Raw genomic sequence first — 24,759 nt, forward strand, 5'->3', positions numbered from 1 at the left:
AAAAAAAAGTAAGGGAAGGAAGGAAAGAAAGAAGGGAAATAATAAAGAAAAGAAAGAAAAAAGTAGTTAGGCCAAGAAGGGCTTGAGATGCAGGGCAGAAGGGTTTGCAAGTTGCAGTTTTAAATATGGAAAATTGGGGTAGGCATAGGCCTCATGGAGAAAATAGTGTTTGAGCAAAAAGCTGCAAGTTGGCTAAAAAGGCATCTATGCAAATGGAGCAAGTGTTTCGGACAGAAAGAAAAAGCAGAACAAAGCTGTCAGGAGAAGTGCGTCTGATGTTCAAGAAACAAGGAAGGCTGAAGTCAGAGGGAAGGAAGAGGAGCCAGAGTGGTCCCAATCATTCAACATTTTAAGGATGTGGGCTTTATTCTGAATAATCACAAATATGTTGTAAGTCTAAAAAACATTCTAAACAATCAACTTCCGCAGTGAATTATAGTTAAATCAGCACATTATATAAGGTATCTGGGGAAGGGGGAGGTATGTCCTCAAATACTCATTTACTTCAGGGATCTTTAAGTGGCTTGTCTAGTTATGTGGCCAGGAGTCATTTATGGAAGGTATTAGAAATACTTCCCAAAACACTGTAAAGCCAATAAAAGCATTTTTTAGCCAAAGTCAGGCATGTTTGGAGAAAAGGTGGGGGGGGACCTTATTTACAGCTGTTTAAACATAACCCTGAGGACCCATCAGAAGTCTGATCATCAGCCTGAGGGGTCTGCCTCAGAGGTCTGCACGAAGCTAGTATTGTGCTCCGCAGATACACATACCTGAGCCCCAGCCACAGGCACCCTCACCAGCACCCGCCTCACGCTGCCACTCCTCTAGCTCCTGTGATCACGGGCGCCTCTTCTTCCCACACTCCTCATCTCCAGGTTACTGCAGTCTCTCCAACTCACCCTTTCCCTTCTAATACTTGTGTTAAGTGATCCCCACATTAAACTGACCTACCATGGTTCTATTTCTTGTCTGCCCCTTGGCTGCAACACTCCTCCAGGATCTTCTCTCTCAGTTCCTGTGTTCACAGGGCCTCAGTTATCCTATCTGTCCTCCTAATCACCTTTCAAATCCCGCCTGTTTCAGGAAGATTCGCAACCTCTGACCAAGGGCTTATGTGCATATCTGGAATTGCAGGGCTCTAGACTCGCCTGTGTAAAAGTCAAAGCAGTAGAAGTCGCACTCTGCGGAGATACCAGAGCCTACAGGGAAGCAAAACGGCACCGTACGGCCCCACAGAGAGAGAGAATGAGAGAACCTGCCAGTTTTCAGGGCTTGGTTTCAGTCCCTCGTGAGGGCCAGCTACACTTAGTGTTCTTGATTCCAGGAACTACCCATGTCGTTACAATTTCTTCTTTCAGACTTAAACTATTTTATAAAGATCTATTCCTTTAAGCTAAATGGGCCTTGACTGAGACAGTACCCAGACTGCAAAAGGGGTCCCTGGTAGCCATTCAACATAGCCCACTTTATCATCATTACTACCACCACTTACTGGGCACTTCACAACTACCAATACACCCAACAATCCTATTAATGAGATTTTATCCCCCTCTTAGAGATCAGAGATTGAGTGGCAAGGAAAAGTCGATGGGTACCCAGGCTGGGAATGGAACCTTGGTCATTCTGACCCCAAAACCAGGCACATTATCCTTCCTATCCCTCAATCTCTAGTAGTATTATGGGACAGCCTCTGTTATCAAATCTAGGGAGAAAAACATACAGTGGAAATGAAGCCATTTCTGAATTATTTATAGGACAAAGAAATTCAAAAATGAAATCTTAAAAGAAAGATGAGCATAATTCCAATTGGATGATGACTATGTGGTAACAGCACTGACTACAAAGTCAGACCTTAAAACTGCAGAGAAATGAGAATGGATAGGGGTAAGGGGATTGGAATTTTTGTAAATTGTCTAACACTAACACATGGCTTGCTAGGGAGTTTCCACATTTTTTTTTTTTTTTATTTGAGACAGAGCCTCAAGCTGTCACCCGGGGTAGAACACTATGGCATCATAGCTCATAGCAACCTCCAACTCCTGGGCTCAAGCCATTCTCCTGCCTCCGCTTCCCAAGTAGCTGGGACTACAGGCACCGGCTACAACGCCCCGCTATTTTTTAGTTGTAGCCATCATTGTTGTTTGATGGGCTGGGCTGGATTTGAACCCACCAGCTGAGGTGTATGTAGCTGGCACCTTAGCCACTTGAGCCACAGGCGCCGAGCCCCACCTTTGTTTTTTTAATCTTGTTTCCAAGCACATAACAGAAATGTAATAAATAGTTGTTTCTATTTCTTTTCAGAGACAGCTGGACTCCCTGGGCTCATGTGACACTCTTGCCTCAACCTCTTAAGTAGTTATGTCTGTAGACATGCACCACCACGACCAGCTTTGAACAGTCTCTTATTTCTCATTTATAAATTTTTAAAGTGTCATACATACCACAAGCCTTTAAACCAGGCGTCTTCAAACTACGGCCCGCAGGCCACATGCAGCCCACCAAGGACATTTATCCGGCCTGCCAGGTGGTTTTGCCGCCACTGTCTGTCCTGCTTTAGCAGCCGACTCATCCTGGGGCCCACAGTCCAGCCCTCCAATGGTCTGAGGGACAGTGAACTGGCCCCCTGTTTAAAAAGTTTGAGGACTCCTACTTTAAACCATGCCCTCTCAATTCAGACTAAAACATAAGCCAAAACTATTCACACTCCTACAAGCCACTCAAAAAATTCCCAGTGGGAAATAAATTACACAACAGCTAATTAAAGAAAATTAATAAAGTTTGAACTTTTTTTTAATAACTGAATGGCCACTAAGTTTTCTTGCATAATTTGATTACTATCCTCTAAATTGTTTTATCACTTAAAAAGAGTTAAAAGATAATTACATATTTACAAAATTAACACTTGAAAAAAACAGAAAAAGAACACAATTTCAACTTTTACATGCAGCTCCAGTACTATACACAATATGTGGGCTACATTTTACATTTCTTTTAAAACTACTAATCAAGCTGAATGTAGTCACTGAGCATCGAAGCTGGCAAGCTGGTAGGATAAGGCTGGGACACAAAGACCTATAAAGCATGGCACCTGCCCTGCTAGAGTTTATAATCCAAAAGGTTCTAAAGAAAAAAGTAAATGAGCTGAGTCATCTGTTTTCCCTTATTGGTTATTCCAAAAATAATATAACATTAGTAATTATTCCTGCCAGAGCTAAACATAGTGAAAAACATGTGTTCCTCACCTTAATGCTTTTCTTTGCACATGTCATCCCAAGGAATTTGGGAAATTTTGTCAGGATCCTACCCTGGGGGCAGGGTCCTTCAAGACCTGTGGAAATGGTGCACTACCTGGGAAAAATGAAAGTACAAGCAGTGGGAGATAAAGGGACTAAACACACAGAATGGAGTTTTAAAGAGTGGGTAGTGGTCCCCTGCTAGCTTGTGGGGCTTCAGCAAGTGGCCCTGAGTGCTTGTTCCACCCAGCTTTTACTGAAGACTGTTTTCTTATTGAGCCAAGGGGGTAAGCTGAGCAAGGGAACAAAAATGTCAGCAGTTTCTACGAGTAAGCATGTTAGTTCTTATGTTATCTATGATCAATAACTTTACGGGTTTGGGCAGCCTTGAGAAATCCAGAACCTGAGCCTTGTATGGTGGCAGCCTCCTGTTTGTGATCACGCACACGGATCCATTGGAGAAGGTTAGACCCCTCTAGTTTCTCTGTAGAACAGACGCAGTGCCCTCCTGCCCATATGTCAGGGCTCGAGCTGTTCCCTGTATCTCTGCCCTGGCCAATATACAAATCCCCACAATCTGTATTTGCTTCTGGAAGGCTGTAGACTATTGACTGGGGCAGGGGTCGGCCTGATTAATGTTCCTTCCCAGCCCTTGTAGTCAGCTTCTGCTATAGCCATTGTTCTTCAGAGTGCTTACAGACCCACCAGGGGTGTTTGTAAGCTGTACCCCTTACATGCCAGGCTTCCAGTAAAAGCAGAAACTGCCCAGACAAGTAATTCAACTGTTATTTTAAAAGTTAGCTGAATTGTTTTCATGCCACCTTGCTCAGCTTTATTTCTCTGTTTTTCCCCTTTTCTGGGGGTGTTTTCCCTTGCCAAGAATGGGGTCTTCGGTCCCCATTCTCTCTGAAAATTTCAAGATAAATCCAAGAATGGGACTAGACATAGAGCAGCCTAATACTGTACCAACTTGTGCTGTGTAACATGACAACACGGTGAAATTCTGAGGGTGTAGAGAAAAGGAAACACTTTTACACTGTTGCTGGGATTGCAAACGAATATAGCATCTTTGGAAAGAAGTATAGAGAATCCTCTAAGAACTAAAAGTAGACCTTCCATTTGATCCTGTAATCCCATTACTAGGTATCTACCCAGAACAACAACAACAAAAAAAAAACCATTTGAACATAAGAACATATACATTTAGATTGTTTATCACAGCTCAATTTACAGTTGCCAAGATGTGGAATCAACCCAAGTGCCATCAAGCCAGGAATGGATTAATAAACTGTGGTATATGTATGCCGTGGAATACTATTCAGCCATCAAAAAGATGGGAGACTTTACATCTTTTGTATTAATCTGGATGGAGATGAATACTTAATTCTATCTACTTAATGGAAAGGCAAGTATCCAATGTACTAGATTCTAATATAAAATCAGTAAATGAACAAATACCCACAGAAGAGAAAAGCACAATTAAATTTAAGTAGAGGGAGAGGGGAAGAGGGAGGGGGAGAGGGAGGGGGACTGGTGTGTTCTCACCTAACAGGCACAATGAAAGGTTATATGGCACCCTCCTGGGTCAGGGACACAACATACCTTGGACTCCACCTAACAAACGTAAATAACGGAACCTAATCATCTGTACCCCATATTAATCTGAAATTTTAAAAAAAGTTAAAGATACAACAAATTATAAAAAACAATAGTAAAATTCCAACACATAACATTCTACATTACCAGTTTGGTCATAAACACACCAATTTCTGTAATCAAGCCCCATGCTCAAGCAACTGCAGCCTGTCTTTGGCAAACTCCCAACACCAAATTACACTCTAGTGACAATCCATGCGTATCTGTTTAGGACTTTTAAAGGTACAATAATAGGGCCCTGTGTAGTGGCTCATACCTATAATCCTAGCATTCTAAGAAACTGAGGCAGGAGAACAGCTTAAGACCAGGAGTTCAGAAACAGCCTGAGCGAGAGTGAGACCCTGTCTCTATAAAAAAGTAAAAAAGCTGGCTCGGCGCATATAGCTCAACCGGCTAAGGCGCCAGCCACGTACACCTAAGGTGGTGGGTTCGAATCCCCAGCCCGGACCCGCCAAAACAACAATGACAGCTGCAACCAAAAAATAGCTGGGCGTTGTGGCGGGCGCCTGTGGTCCCAGCTACTTGGAAGGCGGAGGCAGGAGACTCGCTTGAGCCCAGGAGTTGGAGGTTGCTGTGAGCTGTAATGCCACGGCACTCTACCCAGGGGGACAGCTTGAGGCTCTGTCTCAAAAAAAAAAAAAAAAAAAAAGTAAAAAAGTTAGCCAGGCAGAGGGGCATGCCTCTATAGTCCCAACAACTCAGGAGGCTCAGACAGGAAAATTATTTGAGCCCAGGAGTTCAAGGTTGCAGTGAGCTATGATAAGGCCTCTACACTACAGCCGGGCACAGAGCAAGACAATAGATAGAATACGATAGGACAGGACAGGACAGGACAGGACAAGACTGGATAGGAGGAGAGGAGAAGAAGAAAGGGGGGGTGGGGGGAAGGCAAGGGTATCATAATAATTTTATGTTGATTATCAGATCATTCAAGCACAGTAATAAAACAAGTCAACAATAGTTTTAAGACGTCAGCTCCTGATAGCCATATGTATAAGAAAGCACCCAGGGAACCTAACAACTACTGCAAATTACTAAGGAGCACAGATCTTGCAGAGATAGGAAGATAATTCTCCTGGGCTTGTTTCTGTCATCACTGATGTTGTTTTGCTCCTAAACATATCATTGAAGGTAGCTCCGGAGGTTATAAGGGTGCATTATCTTTGCCAGTATAATATGTCCATGTTATCTGAAAGGGATAAATCATCATGCTATCGGAAGGCAGTCTACAGGAAATAGACAGGGGAAGCCTCCAAGTGCCACACGCAGTCCCTTTGAACATGAATGTAGACCAGTGCCTACTGGCTGAAGGAAACTAGGGGGAAAAATGCAGCTAGAGCACAACAAGGAAATTCTCACCACGTGTCCTCAACATGTGCAAATTTCTATTTGCACAGAAAAAAGCAGTCATTGGGAAAATGTAGCCATCTTTGAAGAATGAACCAAGGTTCTGAAAGTGTAAGAGATTGGAACAAAAAAGGTAAATTTGTTCAACAGCCTATTTGGTACCTATTTGGAAGTAGAGACTCAAATAAGAAAAATTCCTTCTCAGCCTCCCCCATTTCTCCTCCATGCACTTACCAGTCTAGTAAGGCTAACAGAAACTTCAGTCTTGAAGGTACAGTACAGGGAGATGAGTGCTACAATAGCTCCTGGTCTAAACATTCCAGGAGAGCTACTTAAGGGTACTAGGAAGTCCTCAGGGTCCAGATGGATATCAGCATTGCCTGGAGGACAATGGGAAGAACCAAACCAACAGTGGGGGAAAGCTTCCCTGACAAGCCATCTAGCTTGTAAAAAACACTGCTTGCACACTAAGAACCAGGTGAATGACAATATTAACACAATGAATGAATGAATGACCTTTATGGAGACAGAGAAGCAGCTGAGAGAAACACAAAAATGTGAAGAATCAGAAGACCCAGAGCCAAGTAAGTTTACAACAAAAGAATTAACTGAAGCCTTTTGTCTCATTTCAGCAGGATTTGCTGGGCTTGAGAAGCAAGATCCTAACATGGAGCAGTTTCAGAGGCTTACTGTGCATTTAGTGAGCATATCAGCTGCTACAAGGCCATTTATGATGAAAAAGAAAAGGGTGCTGCAGAAAACCCCAGTGCCTTTCTCAGGAAACTGACTTCAGTGGTGAGCTCCCTTCCTCCAGCAACAGAATGAAATCCTGATTCTCCAGCACCATCTCCATCATCACCTTTCAATTAATGTCAGCCTACCTTCCTGCCTCAAAAATGCCCCTTCCAGGAAGCAAGACATTGATGCAACATTACGTGAGCGCTAACCTTTCATGTTCTTTTTGAAATTTCTCCTGTCTCTTATGTCAAGTTTTTTGTATAAATGTGTTTTTCTCTTGTTTGTTCGAATTAAAATAAAGAGCATCATCAGGCTCAGCACCCGTAGCTCAGTGAGTAGGGCACCAGCCACATACACCAAAGCTGGGAGTTCAAGCCCGGCCTGGACCTGCCAAACAACAATGACAACTGATACCAAAAAAATAGCTGGGTGTTCTGGCAGGAGCCTGTAGTCCCAGCTACTTAGGAGACTGAGGCAAGAGAATTGCTTGAGCCCAAGAGTTTGAGGTTTCTGTGAGCTATGACACCACAGCACTCTATGGAGGGTGACAAAGTAAGACTCTGTCTCAAAAAAAAAAAAAAAAGAGCATAATCATTTCTGTAACTTGTTATTAGATACAGGAGTAACATTATTTTTATTACTGTCATTACAGCATTACACTGTTATTATTACCACATGAGACATTATAATAGTTATTATTACCATATATGTGCTACTCATCAAGGATCCAAGTTACACAGCAACCCAAACTAAAAATGTTCTCAGGAATATATCTCACCTATAATCTGGGAGTCACCTGTACTTAGGTGTTAACCTTTATTATAACACATTGAATCATCCCATCTAACCTGTAATATAGCTCCTATTGTTCCCACTTCCCAGATTAAAATTAAAAAAAAAAAAAGAATTCTTCAAGGTCACACAACTATCGAACAGCGGAAACCAGGATTTAAGCCTAGGCAAGTCAAATCCAGAGGCTGAGCTCTTAAAGATCCCATGACAGGGGCTTCCCACTTTCCCCATACCAGAGTAAATGCCAGATTATATCCACTTGTACTGTAATTGGTATAAAGGGGATTGAAATATTTACTGAATAAATGAAAATAACTAATTCATGGAAAGTAGCTCAAAGGGAAGGAAGCAGAGCGTGATATTCAGAGGGACAAAGGGTCCCGGGAAAGCTGAAAGGAGGGTGGTTTGGTTCTCCTTCTGCTTTTACTGTTACAGTGGAAAACATGGAAGCATTCTTGTGGGACACGCCTGTAGAATGAAACATCCCTGATGGAATGGGGCTGGGTCACAAACACAGGGGAAGGGATTAACCTTGAGCAGGAAAAGAGATACGCCTCTGTAGATAGCGGAGGAGAATGAAAAATGGCTACAGAGACATGATTGCAGCAAGTTCCAGCAAAATAGCCTTTCTCTCAGGAAAGGTTTGAAGGTGAATGCTGAAAGTCAGGGTAACCATCTCTTAAGATCTATTAAGTAAATGCGGTAGTATGTTCTCATGTGGTGAAAAAAGTGTCATCATTGCTTCTGTGAGAAGAAGGGCTGAAACAGAGACCTTAACTGGAGGTTGGGATAAAAGGGAGGCTTAGGCCATTTCACCTTATACTCTTCCACTGTTGGGCTTTCTAAGAGGTGCAAGTATTAGTTTTTGAATTTAAAAAACTATTTACAACAAAAAAGAATCAGGGCCACAGATGAGGTAAAGAGAACGATACAGGTTTAGCATAAATGTGGAAAGAAATTAAAAAGGAGGTAACCAACGTGCTAGTTAAAGGTCAGGACTCTAGAGTCAGACAGTCTGTGTTCAAATCCACCCTGCCCCATTCCCAGCTGCGGCACCTCAGGAAAATTCCCTGACCTCTCTGGCTCAGTTCCATCATGTGCACAAGCAGGAGAGTACCTACTTCAAAGCAATGTGTGAGGAATAAGTGATTAAAATAGCGCCTAGCCGCCTGTATCAGTAAGAGCTGAATGACTGTAGTTATTGAGATGATGATTTTGAGCTGCACTGGGAACAGAGACACCTGCTGTCTGGGTATCAGTTCAGACAGCTGAGAAAGGCTTTCACCAGGACGCAGCGTCAGGTAAGCCACAGAGAAACCTGCCAGCTTGCTCGAGACTCGGAAAGCTGAGATGATCAGACAAGGAGCGCAAAGGTTCAGAAGGCAAAGAGGGCGAGAGCATCCGGGCTCAAAGGGAGCTCCAGGGTTACTTTTGTGCAGTGTGAGTTTAGGACAGAGCAAATGTTGGCAGAGAAGGAGAATCTAGAAGACTAGATGACATAGAAAGGGAGAGAAAATGCCCAAGAACAAAACCTCTTGTTATGTGACCCACTTCAAGACAGGCAGGGCCCCTGGACACAACCCCAGTGTCCAGAAGGAAGGAAGCAATGAGGAAAGAGGGAGGTAGGAAGTAGAAGAAAAAAGGTCAAAATGCTGTCACCACCTGAGAGCTTAACACTGTAGTGATGGGACCTCCCCTACTTCAGAGTCTCAAAAAGAATAAAACTTGTAATACTACCTGTCACATATTACCTGCTAGGCACTATGCCTAAGCTATTGTAGCTTAACTAATGCTCCCAACAATGGAAAAGCATAGATATTCATTATTTCTATTTTATAGGTAGGAAAAAGGAGGCTCATCGGTTGATTAATCTGCCCAGGGATATTCTGCCCTATGTGAATCCAGCCCAACCCTTTCTCATCACGGCTGGGAGGCAGGGTTCTTAAGCCTCATTGCCATGCCCACGTTCTCCTATGACCCAGATGTGTCCCTGGTAGTCTTCACATGGCCTTGTCCACCCCTACTGGGATCCTTTATGAAAAGAAATGAACTCTCAGGGCATATCAATAACATTTAAACAGATTAATCATGAATGGACTAATGAACCAAGCAGTATAAGGTTATAAGAGTAATTTGCATAGATTTTCAATTAGCCAAGCATTCAGATTCCTCCTGTAAATAGGAGTCTACACACATGTATACCAGGCACCACAAAGTAACTTCAAAAAACTTACACATGCATGCATAAACTAACAGTAGATTCAAGATATCATAAAACTTTTCAGTAAGAGCAAAATAATGCCCTCAGAAAAGTAAACTTAGTTAGAATATGGTTTTCACTGGGGACCATCACCTTTCATAAAGAAACGAAACTGCCATATTAAATCTCTGAATGCAGATTACAGCATTCCATTTCTCCTGTTCATTTCTCAGGCTGTCAAATTTTTCATAAAAAAAAGAATTGTAATTGTCATTATGAAATGAATTCTAGCAAAGGTTTTAATAAACAAAAACAGTTTAATTCTATAGTAAAGTCCATACTTAACGTCACCAATTTGCGAATCTTTTAAAAACTTAATGTTACAAAGTTTTATCTTCCAATGTCCAAATAAATAGTGGGAAAATGCAGGAATTATAGGATAAAATCCTCACATCCTGGAAAGATACTTCATAATAAAATTAACCAAATAAACGCAATATTATGGGTCTCACAATTAATCCGTGTATCTTACCAAAGGCTTCAAGAATTGCCACACCATTAACTCCTTGAAGAGAGGTATGATCCTCTGAGCAGGTTTCTGGCTATCTTTAATTTGTGAAGGTGTGACTTGGACCTCAGCTACTTCAGTACATCTCTAGTCCCTCATACACTAAACGCCCTTATGTGACACATTAAATCAGGGGTCCTCAAACTTTTTAAACAGGGGGCCAGTTCACTGTCCCCCAGACCATTGGAGGGCCGGACTGCAGGCCCCGGGATGAGTCAGCTGCTAAGCAGGACAGGCAGCGGTGGCAAAAACACCCGGCAGGCTGGATAAATGTCCTCGGCAGGCCGCATGTGGCCCAGGGGCCATAGTTTGAGGACACCTGCATTAAATTCTAGTTAACGCCCCTTTCATTCCAGTATTTAAGATCTGCCATAATACCCAAAGGTGGAAAGGTTAGAAAGCTAATAGGTATTAATTCCATTCACAGATTTACTTCTAGCAAAAGAGAAATATATAAATTGGAACCCTAAAACACATATACAATCAAAATTGAAATCAAAAGAAAAAAAACAAAACCTGCAAACTTTCTCAAGGAAATGAAGAGCAAAGAGAAATATACATGGGAAGGAACAAATTGGGTATGTCAATGGAATTTGATATTTCATTTCTTAAACTTATTGAATTTGATGTTCTATGACTTTTTTGTATGATAAATACATGAGTTTCTTGTTTAGCCAAGCAAAGCCTCAGGAGTGTTTTGAAGCATACTGTATACCTCCTTCACTACTGATAAACACCAGTGACGACTTTAACTCATCACCAGACAAAAGACTAAGGTGGAAAACCGATGCCTGGATCAAGTATTCTTCTAACTTCTTAATTTATCTCTAAGTTCCTAACACTGTGTTCTGCAGGGTGTTTCTAAAACTCTCCATTCCCCTATGACTTTTTAAATCTTATATTTGTTCAAGACTATCTTAAACATCAGAAGCAAAGTAAGCATATTCTGGGCACTCTGAATGACTTACTTTAAAACCAAGTTCCACACTTGGATTTGTTTTTATGACAAGCATGGTGCCCAATGAGAAGCAAGCAACAGGTTTTCACAAGCTCCTTTGCTCAGGGAAAATTTGGTTCCAAAAGCTTGTTTATAATTCCAAAACCACACTATTCAGGGAACCATGAACCCACAGCTACAAAAAGTTAAATGTCAAGAGAAAAATGAATATTGAAATTGGTAATACTGGTTTTGACTCTTTCTCCTTTATGGCTTAACAATTTCATGCCATTTACTAAAAAATGTTTTCATTTGGCTATTTTCATAAATGGGTGTATAACAGAGCACTTTTTCACCCACAGGCTCAAATTAAGACCCTGTGAAAAAAGATAGTGGTGTTCAATGGCAGGCCTCTACCACCAGCATGAGACCTAGATTCATTGTCTATACTTATCTTCCTCAGCCTCTGCAATTCCATTTCCATCTAAGAATCAAACTGACAGAAAGAAAAACAGCAAAACATACACAAATTGTTCTACTATTAAATCCAATAATGAAGACTTAATTTCAGCAAAACATCATAGTCAATCACATTAAATTAATGTTGTTGTTAATTTGAATGTTATTAGTTTTATAGTTTTGTTTTGGATTTTATATGCAAATCTGTTTTAGTTTTATAGTAGTAAAAGAGCCATAAGCATAAAGACTCATACTTAGTTTTATATCTGCAAATATTGTATATTAGTAAAATTATTTTTATTATCGTTCAAGTCCATATCAGAGTATCATGATTAATTTTTTTTCCTAAGTTTGAGGTTGTCACCTTTGCAGACTTCTTGTAAGTTTCATTTATATACAAGTTTCACAGTTGCATGAGCCTTCTTTTACAAATAAACATACCCTTCAGAAAGCTTCAGCAAACTGCTCTGACCATTCAGCCATCGAGTTAGAACTCTGCATCAACCCAAATGTCAGCCAGTATACCAGGATAAAAACTGAAAATAGGCTCGGCACCTGTGGCTCAAGTGGCTAAGGCACCAGCCACATACACCTAAGGTGGCAGGTTCGAATCCCCAGCCCGCCCGCCAAACAACAATGACGGCTGCAACCAAAAAATGGCCAGGCGTTGTGGCAGGTGCCTGTAGTCCCAGCTACTTGGGAGGCTGAGTCAGGAGACTCGCTTGAGCCCAGGAGTTGGAGGTTGCTGTGAGTGTGATGCCATGGCACTCTACCCAGGGGGATAGCTTGAGGCACCGCCCCCCCCCAAAAAGAACTGAAAATAGAATGCCTCTGCCTCTGGGGGGCACCTGTGATTCAAAGGAGTAGGGCGCCAGTCCCATATGCCAGAGGTGGGGGGTTCAAACCCAGCCTTGGCCACACACACACACACACAGACACACACATGCCTTGCCTCTACTGCACCATGAGGAAAAAACTTAGCTCAATTAAGATATTTCCAGTATAAGAAAGTTATTCAAATATCCAATGTATGTTCCAGTGCGCTAAAATAGAAATAAAATTGTGTAATGATAATAACAACAAAACCAACAATCCTATAAATATTTACATAGAAGTAACAATGAGCCAGTTATTATCCCAGGACCATAACGAATTAACTTTTAATCTTCACAACACTCTCATTTTACACATGAGGAAAGGGAGGCACAGAGCTGAGTCACGTAATTGCTTGGTTCACATAGTTTTTAAGTGACATCACTGGGATTCAAACCCACAAATCACTGCTCATGTTATTCATAATGACTCGTCTACAAAAAACTGCAAGATAGGCTATTAGAGGGCCTTCTGAAGAATAAAATCTATGGCAAACACTTCCAGTTTTCACAAAGTAGAATGTTGAAGCACCAAAACTTAACACATGTAAACTCTTAAATTCTCCCCTATGTTCATAATGACTACTTAATTTGCTATTTGAGAAAAATCACTCCCAATGGTAAGGTAGTTCGATGGCATCCTGCTGCTACTGAGAGAAAAGTTACCTTTGTAAAGCCTGTTCAAAGAAAGTCCACGCTTTGATCCTTAATATCCCATGAAGTAAAAGGTTATGTTTAATCTATATTTTATAGATGTAAAAGTCAAATTAGTTTCTGGTATAAACAAGGAAGAGTGTGAAGGTAAGCATATTCTTCAGCATTCATCTGACTCCTAGTTGAGAGGCTACTATGTGCTGAGTTAAAGACAATTACATCAGTGTAATTCCCAGCAGTTTTTTCTCATATTATTCTGCAAGCATAAACAAGTTATACACATGTTAATTTACATTCTATATAAAAAGCCAATTTTAAATCCAATTTATAAGGTAATAAATACATAAAGATTCTAGGACACAGCAATAAAGTTATGCCATAAAGTGGAGTTAATTCAAGACAACACAAGACGACGATAATAAAAGCATGACAAATTTTAGTATTCCACCAACTACACAAAGGTGTTTCAGGTAACATCTGTTCAGAAGCAATTGCTACAAGATAGACTAGATGAGATGCAAGGTTTCACAGTGTAATAAATGTATGTCAGTTTGCTTGCTTCATAATTAAAGACATGAGTCTTTGAAAAAAGCAATTAAGCCTTGCTCTAAATCTGAGATAATCATCCCAATTGCCACCCCTTTTTACCCTGGAAGATCTACAGCGGTCCAGGAGTATTAAATACCTAATGTATTATCTACTTTCAGCAGCTAAACATACCCCCCTCCAAAAAAAGCCACTTGATATATATTGTTTCTTTCAAGAAATCTTTTTTTAAATGATTTTTTAAAAAAAAATTTTCTGTTTCATTAGGAGGGATAGAAAGGAAAGTTAAGTCTGGGGAAATTCAGAGCAATTTCTTAGAAGAGCAGCCTGGAAAAAAATGATTTCACCTTCTTCTATAAGTTATAATGTCTGATGTGTTAAGTAGAATTTTAACATGAATAAAACCCAGGTGCCTAAAGCTTTCAACTAAGAGCACTGTCTCAATTCTTAACTGTTGGACTCAATGAAGGAACAAGTTTAAAAAAAAAAAAAATAAAGAACATACAAACATCACCTCTCTTTCGTCTCTCTCATCTTTCTCCGCAACTATCAAAATGACAGAGTAGACCAAAGAGGAAGGTTCTGGTTGTAATCCCAGTTGTTAATTGTTGGTTGTAAATTGATTATCTTGTATCCCTCCAAATTACAAACCTTCCAAAATAATGTGATACCACCAAGGAGAGATTTAAATGAATCTGATCTCCTATAACCTTTCAACATGGTCAACCTCATACCTATACCAGCTTAGTTTCCTGTAGCAGCTAGAACAAATTACCACAAATTTGGTGGCTTCAAATAATGGAAAGGAGGCCAGAGTCCCAAATCAGTTTCAGTGGAAATCAAGGTGTGGGCTAGGCTGCTTTCCCTCTGGAGGCTCTACAGGAGAACCGTTCCTGAACTCTTCCAGCTTCTGAGGGCTGCATCACCAATCCCTGCCTCTATAATCACATCACCATCTTCTCTTCTGTAGTCAAATAAGGATACATGTGTTTGCATTGGGGGCCCAACGTGACAATCCAGAATAATCTCCCCTTTTTAAAATCCTTAACCTAATCACTTTTTTTTTAAAAAACCAGGTTCCAGGCATTAAAGAGTGACTACCTTTTGGAGTAGCAGTTCTCAACCTGTGGATCATGACCCACGGGAACTGTATTAAAGGGCGTAGCACTAGGAAGGTTGAGAACCACTTTTTGGAGGATCCATATTTAGCCTAAAACACTTGTCTCCAAATAAACCCAATGCGATCAGGCAAGGTAGATTTAATACCATCAAATCTACTCTGCTTTCAACTCTACTCAAGTTCCTACTACCTGTACAATTAAAAAAAAAATTCTCCATCCTTATAACTCTTCCCATATCACAACCTGCCTTTAATGAGGAAATCACTAATTCTGTATTCATTAAGGCATCACTAATTATTGCTAATGGTTCCTGGGTGAGAAAAGAAGCAATAAAATTAAAACTCCCAAGAAGTAATAAAGACTAAAACTCTCTATGGGAGAGTAATTCAGGAGAGTGATTAAGAATGTAGGCTCTGGAGCCAGCTTAGCTACATTCAAAACCCAGCCTCAACGAATGGTAGCTGTGTAACCTTAGCTTAATCTAGGGATACCTCGGTTTCCTCATATGGCAGATAATCCTTGGACAATAATGCACTGTTGTAAGTACTGAAGGAGTTTATTTAAAAAACACCTAGAACTCGGGCAGCACCTGTGGCTCAAAGGAGTAGGGCGCCGGCCCCGTATACCAGAGGTGGCAGGTTCAAACACAGCCCCGGCCAAAAACTACAAAAAAAAAAAAAAAGCCACCTAGAACTGTGCTTGGCTCACTCATAAAGATCAACTGTTATTATTAACAATATCCACACACAGTAGATATTGTGATAAACAAGGTGCGAAATCTCTCACAACCAAAACAGAGTACTGGCAATGACATGGTTAAAAATAATTAACTATCAGATGCACGATTTACACCAAAGTCTATGAGAATGTTTAAAGGCTATTCCTAATTCAAAGAATGTCTCCACCAACGCTGACCACCAACTTACAGACCCCCTTGCAGAGGACTGACCCATATCCTAGAGATGGAGATTTTTCCCAAAAGCCACATGCCCTACTCTCAGGCTGAATCTAGGAGCCACCACCAGTTGCACTGTTTGTTGCTAAGAGCAATGGGAAGGGGGCATCACTGAAAATCTTTCACAATGAACAGGGCAACTATTCTGTTTTAGATAAAATAGGACCCAGGTCTAGGTACTGCAGGTGTGACCTAAGCAGGTTCCAAGTTTAAAAATCTCACTGAATTCTATATTACCTTCACAACGTCTCCACCCAGGTCCTATCAGCCCCATCCAGCTGTATTCCATCCCACAGTAGCTATTCCCAACATCTCAATACTCACTGCTTACTATATTTTCTACTGAAACCAAGTTGGTTAGTTCACAAACAACCCAAAAATAGTTGATTCATAATGCAACCAAAGTATCATGCAATTACAATAGACTAATTCCTACTATTAACATTTATCTATGGGGAGAGGTTCTATGCTACCAAATTTTTCATGCAATTCACAAATGACTGAAAGGCCAAAATAATACATTCAGTGGAAAATAAGGATTTGTCCACCTGCTTTATTAGGGCTCAAAGTAAAACAGCATTTCAGTGGGTCCCACAGCTCCTGCTTCCTTAAACTACAAGAGAAGTGACCACTTTACCACTCTACTATCAGCTTGAAACTTTCTAAAAGCATACAAAACACTGAACATCTAAATTATTCCTTCCCCTGTTATATCAACAACCTACACTACTTGCTTTAGTCTAAAGTAGCTGCTCCAAGCTCAGAAAATGACTGGATGACGTTAAGAGATTTAGGCTAACATTACTTCACCCCAATCAAGAAAATGCAAAGAACTGACTTGACATGTGGCACTACAGTAGATTGAATTACAGAATAATCACTTGTTAAAGCACTGTTGGGATCCTCAATGGTCTCAAAAGCCACTCTCCATGCCAAAAACAAGTGGAACAAGTGTGGGACCTGTAAGTAGACTAAGAAGAGCTATTCATAAGGCAGCCTGCAGATTGGGATACTGAGCCTTAAGCCAGGAACACAGAAAAAACTGAGCCTGGAACTCCAACCCCTCTTAAGAATCCAGCTCTAAAGGGAGATGTCAAATCAGCAGCACATCCAGGCACAAGTTATCTCCAGAGAAAAAGCATTCCTAGCTTAGGTCTCCCAGAATCCTGTAGGTTAAGATAAAGCAATGATTACAAAGATTAACAAGCACAGGGAAGAGAATCTGAGTCAATGTTGACAGTCCAAAAGTTGCATATACCAGAACTGTCAAATAAAGCATAAGAACAGGTTGAACACAGCAGCTCACACCTGTAATCTCAATATTTTGAAAGGCAAAGGCATGAAGATTGCTTGAGGCCAAGAGTTCAAGACTAGTCAGGGCAAAACAGCAAGACCCTAACTCTATCAGAATTTTTTTTTAATTAGCCAGGCATGCAGGCATACACCTTTAGTCCTAGCTACTTGGTAGGCTAAGGCACGAGGATTGATTGTAATTAGAGGTTACAGTGAGCTATGATCAAGCCACTACATTCCCTAGGCAACAAAGCAAGACCTCGTCTCAAAAAATAAGAAGCAGCAGCATAGCCACATAGGAAACGTCAAAAGAAAGAAATGATTAAGAAACAAGGGCCTGTCAAGAATGTTCAGGTAGATCTGAAGCAAGCAGAACTTACTAAAATAAAAAATAACTGCTAAAATCCAATATTCAGAAAAAGTTAAATAGCAGGTTAGATATAGCTGATGACAGAATGAGTGAAATGGAAGATATATGTGAAGAAATTACCATGTAAGCAAGAATCTAAATTATTTTCAAAGACTACCAAGAATCCAAGTTACTCCTAAAATAATTTCAAAGTCATGATTCAGATGAGATTCGCTACCCAAACTATCGTATTTTAGATGTGTTTATTAGCTTTAGAGTTTAAAGGTATTATTTTTCATGTCATTTCATCTTTACAATAACCCTTTTAATAAATATCATGTGGAGGTGGTCAATACGGCCTATGTAAGAATGAAAACTAGCCCAGAGACTAGAAATTGAATCACCTGACATATCCTCAATGAAACTAAACCAAAATACTAATTTAGTTTAGGTCCTGTTTTCATGACCTCCCTCCTGAGAATGAGTCACAGAAAATCACAGCACAGGAGTTAAGATAAAATGGAATGAGATTGTTAACCCAGAGTGTAGACCATAAAAGGAAGAAAAGTCATAGCCCCTATGGATTCTTCTCACATTAGGAAGAATCTTTTATCGCCAAATTAACTCTATCCATTCATTCTTCAGATCTGTCAAGATAACAATCATCAAGTCCATATTTAATCCTTCTGCAAAATGTCACTATTCCTATCCCCATTTTGATACTTAATTATTAATCCATGCTGTTCCTCATTTTCAGTATTCTGATACCAAAATCTCTCTTAGCTCTGCTCTCAGTTTCATTCAACAATTATTTTTAACTAAATGTTATACTTAGCAAATGATTTACAAACCAGGATTCTCTTAATCTATAAATCACAACCTAAATTCCTCATAATTTTTACTTGTTCACAGAAGACAATGTTGAGATATATATATATATATACACACACCACACACACAAACACACACACACATACATACATATAGGGTGACCATAAAGTTCGTGTGCAATTTAAAATTATATATGAACGTTCTGGCCGCTGTGTGTGTGTGTGTGTGTGTGTATCACTTAAAAAGTTTTTTCCATATTCATAAATAAAATGGAGGGGTCCATACTAAATTTCAATTCTGTTGGACTCACTCCAAATATATCAAACCTTCTATATGACTTATTTACACACACACACACATATAACAAATAAGGCAATCATTACTGCCTATTCTTTCACTTGATATCAACAGTAAGGCTTAACAAGGTGCTAATCATGACACTTTCCTTGAGTGTTATGGTGAGTAAGAAAAGCACACCAGAATAACAAGTTTCAAATATGCAGACTTCTTTCCAAATTAAACACAACATTCTTTAGCAGTGACCACACAGCCCGCCAAGTTTTAAAATAAGCTGTTTCAACTTGGAAAAATATATTGGCCCTAAAAGTTTCTTAAATTTGCTTTTAAAGTTCTTACTTAACCAGCGCGCGGCTCATGTCTGTTAATTCTAGCACTCTGGGAGGCCAAGGTGGGAGGACTGCTTTAGGTCAGGAGTTTGAGACCAGTCTGAGCCAGAGATAAACCCCTCTCCACCTAAACTAGAAAACTTAGAAATGTTGGTGCTCGCCAACTGTAGTTCTAGCTATTTGTGAGGCTGAGGCAGGAGGTTCTCTTGGGCTCAAGAGATTGAGGTTGCAGTGAGCTAGGATAATGCCACCGCACGCTAGTTGGGGCGACAGAGCCAGACTCTATGTCTCAAAAGAAAAAAGTTCTTTCTGGACTGAAGTATTAAGCAGTAAAAAAAAAGAATACTATCACTTAGAAGTTCACTTTGACAGGTCTTATACCCTCTAACACTAGAGGGAGAAAGAGAAGTTCGACTTGAAAAATGCAATGTCCACCTAAATGACGTCAACACATAAATTTGAACTGCTTTTCACAACAGCCTTAAGAAATTTAGGCAACACAAAAGATCAGTGCATTTGTCACGGGATCCAAATAGAATTGGACCCTGTCATTGTCAATTTATGATGACGGGCAGCTCCGGATATCCAGAACAAAATTTATCCCTCAGACCTGTGGGCCCACCCTCCGCAGTCAGGTCTTCAGAAGGGCAGGGGCCGCCCCACCACAGCGCCAAGTGACACTTACAAACTTGGGGCGTTTCTCTCCTGGTTCCTCCGGGCCCCCGGGCGGAGGAGGGTGGTGGGGACCCTTTTTGCGCGGCATCTTGCTTTCCCGGCAGCTGCGGAGCGAGGCGGCAGAAGGGTAAGGGGCCCCGGCGGCGGAGCCTTGGAACGGATGGTGCAGCCGTGGCCGGTGCCGCTCCATCTTTTCCCGCAGCTCCGGGGAACTGAAAGAAGGCGGCCACTCAGCAAAACACAAGCTAGGGCCTCGGGGATTCGCAGCGGGTTTGCCTTCCCGGGCCCGCCGCCCACGCCTCTGCTCAGCCCAGCCCAACTGCTGCAGCCTGAGCAGCAGCCAAGACATCCGAAAACTCCCGCCGCCCGGGCAGCCCCAGACCCGCCAATCCCGCGCCGCCAGGTCAATAACACGCCATAGACACGCCCTTTCCGGGTGTACCGAAATATGATTGGCTGTGCTGTCTGTCCTTCCCGCCACTCAAGCCCTCTGGCGGTCCAGGCAACTCACCTTAAGGGCGTAGAGTAGGCTCAGCCTTGGGGAAGCGCCGGGAAGAAACCAGGAAGTCATTTTCCTGGGTTTATTGGAAAGCGGCTTACAGCCTAACAGAAAGGCAAGAGAGACTGGCGCTGTACCGTGGTTGGGCGGTGCTGGAATCCTCTCTTTACCTGTCTGATCTGTTCTTCAAGGAATGTTGGACGGGGGGAGGCGGGGGGCGGGGGGCGGGGGGAAACAATATGGCCTACGACGCTCCAAAAGGAGTCTTCCTGGACGTATTTCTTGAGCGCCTGCTAAGTGTCTAGGTGCCCGCTTGGGGCTACAAGAGGGGTACCAAAAGTAGCCGGCCACACCACGCCTTTCAGGGTCTTGCAGTCTAATGTAGTTATCAACCCCATGCACAACACATGTTACAACAGTTGTTTTTAAAAGTTGCTTAAGAACAAAGAGGAGAGATAATAAATCTGAAGGAACAGACCTGGAAAGGCAAAAGGAAGAATGCATAGACTCACGAGGCAGAAATGAGTGGCAGGGCATTCCAAGAGGAGCAAGGACAAAGGGTCAAGAGCATAGAGATGAAGTCTCTCAAAAAGTCATGTCATGAAGAGCTATAAATTGAAACCATGCAAAGGAGTTTGCTGTGTATACCCAAGGTCAACCTATAAGACTAATACCGTTTCCTCACATGCCAGTGTAACCACCCACCATGATACAAATTTCCACAACCTCTCCCTAAACTGCTAGACCCTTCAAGTTGTTTCCCAGAAATGGTGGATTTTCTGCAAGACGAAGTAGCTGAGATTCTGAAGGCCAACATTCGATATCCCCCATAGCCTGTCCCAAAGCACCTAGCCCCTAGTTAGTTACAATACAACCTGCCCCCAAGGTACTGGCCTCTCCTATAAAAGTCAATAATGTCCTTAGGTCAGAGAGGTGGATCTCAGGCAGCTTCTCTCTCTTGACAAGACATTTGTATTAAAAACTCCTTTCTTCCTTGGAAATATTGGGTGTTCTAATAATTGGATCTTTTTGCAAAGAATAATTGGATCCAGACTGAAACCCCCTTGCAGCTTTGACAACATCAGTGTACTTTTTTTCTCCTTTAAAAGTCAACTTTTCTTTTGAACTACAGTAGAGCAAGTTGACCACTCAACTGACTGTAACAAACTGGTCAACATATGGAGGTGTTCAACACAAGGATCTAGGTCTGCTGTACTGATATGTGCATATGATGCATGTCCAGTCTATGAAAATTAGGTCAACATTAAGGAGGTGGTCATTGTAGAGAAGTGGTTGACTAGGGAGGTTCTACTAGATTTCCTTAAGACATCTATTTCCTGACTACATGGAAATGGTGTGTGCCAAGACTGGTAAATATGCAGTATTGATTTTAGTTCAAGAAACCACTTTGGGTACTCTGAGATTAACACAGAGGTGCAGAAAATGGGCCTTTGTTTCAAAGTCTTTTTTTTTTTTTTTTTCTGAGACAGTCTCACTCTATTGCTCTGGGAGGAGTGCCATAGCATCATAGTTCACAGCAAAGTCAGCCTCCCAAGTACCTGGAACTACAGGTGCTCACCACAATACTCAGCTAATTTTTTTTTTCTATTTTTAGTAGAGATGGAGTCTCACTCTTAGGCTGGTTTTGAACTCCTAAACCACTGGTCTTGGCCTACAATGCTAGGATTACAGGCATGAGCCAACACACCAGGCCCCATGTAAGTCTTAACACAGCTTTTTATTTTTTAGTATTTTTTTTTTTAGTGTGCCAGACTCCATACCACTCTTTGTCCTCAAAGAGCACCTAATCTTTAGAGAAACTTCCAGGAGAACAATAAGGACAGAAGAACTATAAGTATTTCCTTGTATTTCTTTGGCTTATGTCTTATGTACTCAGATGGAAATTTTATTCCTGTCACTTACTCTCTATTTCATTTCTGTTTAGTTTCAACATCTAGACCAGCAGTTCTCAACCTGTGGGTCACGACCCACAGGAACTGTATTAAAGGGCTGTGGCATTAGGAAGGGTTAGAACCACTGATCTAGACAATTACTAATGCTATCCTTCAATTAGTGAATTCCTCATTGAGGGTTCACTCTTAACAACTATATGAGAAAGTTGTAGAAAGTAGAAGGAATTAATCATCCCCAATCAATTTTTTATAATGAGGTATTATTTTACCTTCATTAAATTGGCAGATATTATGAAGTCCCATGCAACCAAATTTTACCCTGGATGTGGGAATATGGGAATTCCTACATAGCTGGTGGGAGTGGAAAACTGGTATAACCACTTTGAAGAACATCTTGGTAATACCTAGTAAAGGTGAAGGTACAAATACCTATGATTCAGCAAATCCACATCTAGATGTCTTTCTGGAGAAGCCCAAAAATACACTTTCAAAGATATTCTTTGAACACTTTGTAATAGCAAAAATGGGTAAACTATTTAACTGTCCCACAATGAGGGAACAAGTAAAATTCCTGAAGGGTTTTAATACAGTGAAATCCCATCCCACGTTTATTAATAAAATAAATAACTAGGCCTACATATGGATATATCACAAAAATAGAAAAGATCAAGTTTCAAAATATATATAAACAGCATGATTCCAACAAAATCATATATGTATATATATTCATGTGTGTATATATGTTTATGTATATGTATGCATGTATTTGATGTGTTGGTATATGTGTATAGATAAATGTGTATGTGTGTATATATAGTAACATTAAAAACACAAGGGAAATGTATGCAACAAATTTACCTACTTCTAGAGAAGAAAGGAAGAAGTGGTAGGAACTAAAACTGGCACTTAATATCTAACATATCTATAAATGTTTCATTTATTAAAAAGGAAAGAAAGATCTGAAATAAATCTATCAAAATATTAATATGTATATTATCTCAGCAGTGGGCATTTTGGTTTCTATTTTATAATTTTTTGTAATTTTCTGTGTTGGAGATGTTTCATATTAAATTTTTAACTAAATGCACAAATTAAGAAAAAATAGAAATTTTAAAGATAGGTCCCTTAATTCTTTATATTCCTATACAAATTTTTGATTTATTGGGATGGAGCCCACAATGAGTTATTAAATCCATAGGAGGAAGTATACACTCATTAATGTCCTTTTAGGATGACTTTAAATTTTTCTTTTTTTAATTCTTAGCAATAAAATTCTCTCCCCTCCACCATGCCTTTCCACTTTCTTCTGTGCTTTCTTCTTACATCCCATTCTCTTTTCTCCTTTAAAGTAATGCAGAGACACTGAGCTAAGAGAAGAGAAAAGCAACTACATCTCACTCTTCCAGTTTCAGATTAAACTAAAAATTCAGTTCTTCACCAGGCATGCTTTCCAAGTAGTCAGGAACCATTCAACTGTTAAGTCTAATTCAAAGCCTAATTAATTTAACTTCACTAATTTCACTATTATTTTACCACCTGACTACAGTGGAAGTGTACTTCACTGCACAAAAATCACATAGCATTTTGTACATATAGACAGGGTATTAGAATAATTAAATGGCCAATATCACCAACTTGCACCTTCATTTCAAAACTGCAATAGCAAGATATAACAGTGTTACTTGCCCTATCAAATTTGGGGCATAGTATCTTCATACTCTCTACATCAAGCGTCCTCAAACTACAGCCTGCGGGCCACATGCAGCCTGTCTAGGACATTTATCTGGCCCGCGGGGTATTTTTGCCACGACTGCCTGTCCTGCTTAGCAGCCAACTCATCCTGGGGCCCACACTCCAGCCCTCCAATGGTCTGAGGGACAGTGAACTGGCCCCCTGTTTAAAAAGTTTGAGGACCCCTACTCTACATGCGTATCTTTCTAGGTTAAAATTGCAGCTGTATTATAGTATAAGGTTACGTGGGAAAGAAGAAAAGTATGTATACCTAATAATCACATAATGTAGTCACATACTGTATGTCACTATGCCCCAAACCAATGCTTCTCACCTTCAACACTATTGACATTTGGGACTAAATACTTCTTTGTTTTGGAAGGCTGCCCTGTGCATTATAAGGTGTTTAGCAGTGTTTCTAGCCTTTATCCAATATATTCCAGTAGCAGAAGCACAGATGTGACAACAAAAAATTTCCCCAGACATTGCCAAATATGCTTAATGTTGATATAACACATCCATTTTGTTTATTCATCACCTGATGGACATTTGAGATGTTTCCACCTTTCGACCATCATAAATAATACTGCTACAAATATTTCTTTTTCTTGGGTATATAGTGTTAAAGAAAAAAATTATTATCACACTTGTTAAATAAGGCAGACTATATTTAAGGAGATACCATCAAGATAGGTATAGTGACCAGTGTAATGGGGTCTTGCAATAGGGAAGAGAGATTGAGCTTGACTCCAAATACAACAAGG

General features: G+C 40.6%; 1 protein-coding gene across 4 annotated transcripts in view; it reads right to left on the reverse strand.

The window, feature by feature from the left end:
- The window catches only part of DIAPH3 (diaphanous related formin 3), a 481,355-nt gene extending 461,102 nt beyond the window's left edge, over window positions 1-20,253 (reverse strand). For all 4 annotated transcript variants that reach the window (XM_003790158.2, XM_003790157.2, XM_003790156.2 and 1 more), the window contains exon 1: window positions 19,863-20,253. In XM_003790158.2, the coding sequence (XP_003790206.2) occupies window positions 19,863-20,201 (339 nt within the window). In that variant the 5' untranslated portion in view covers window positions 20,202-20,253. The remainder of the gene's footprint in view (window positions 1-19,862) is intronic.
- Between the last annotated feature and the right edge of the window lie 4,506 nt (window positions 20,254-24,759).

Source organism: Otolemur garnettii, unplaced genomic scaffold, assembly GCF_000181295.1.
Source record: "Otolemur garnettii isolate 467f Iridium unplaced genomic scaffold, OtoGar3 scaffold00040, whole genome shotgun sequence".
Classification (NCBI taxonomy): Eukaryota; Metazoa; Chordata; class Mammalia; order Primates; family Galagidae; genus Otolemur; species Otolemur garnettii.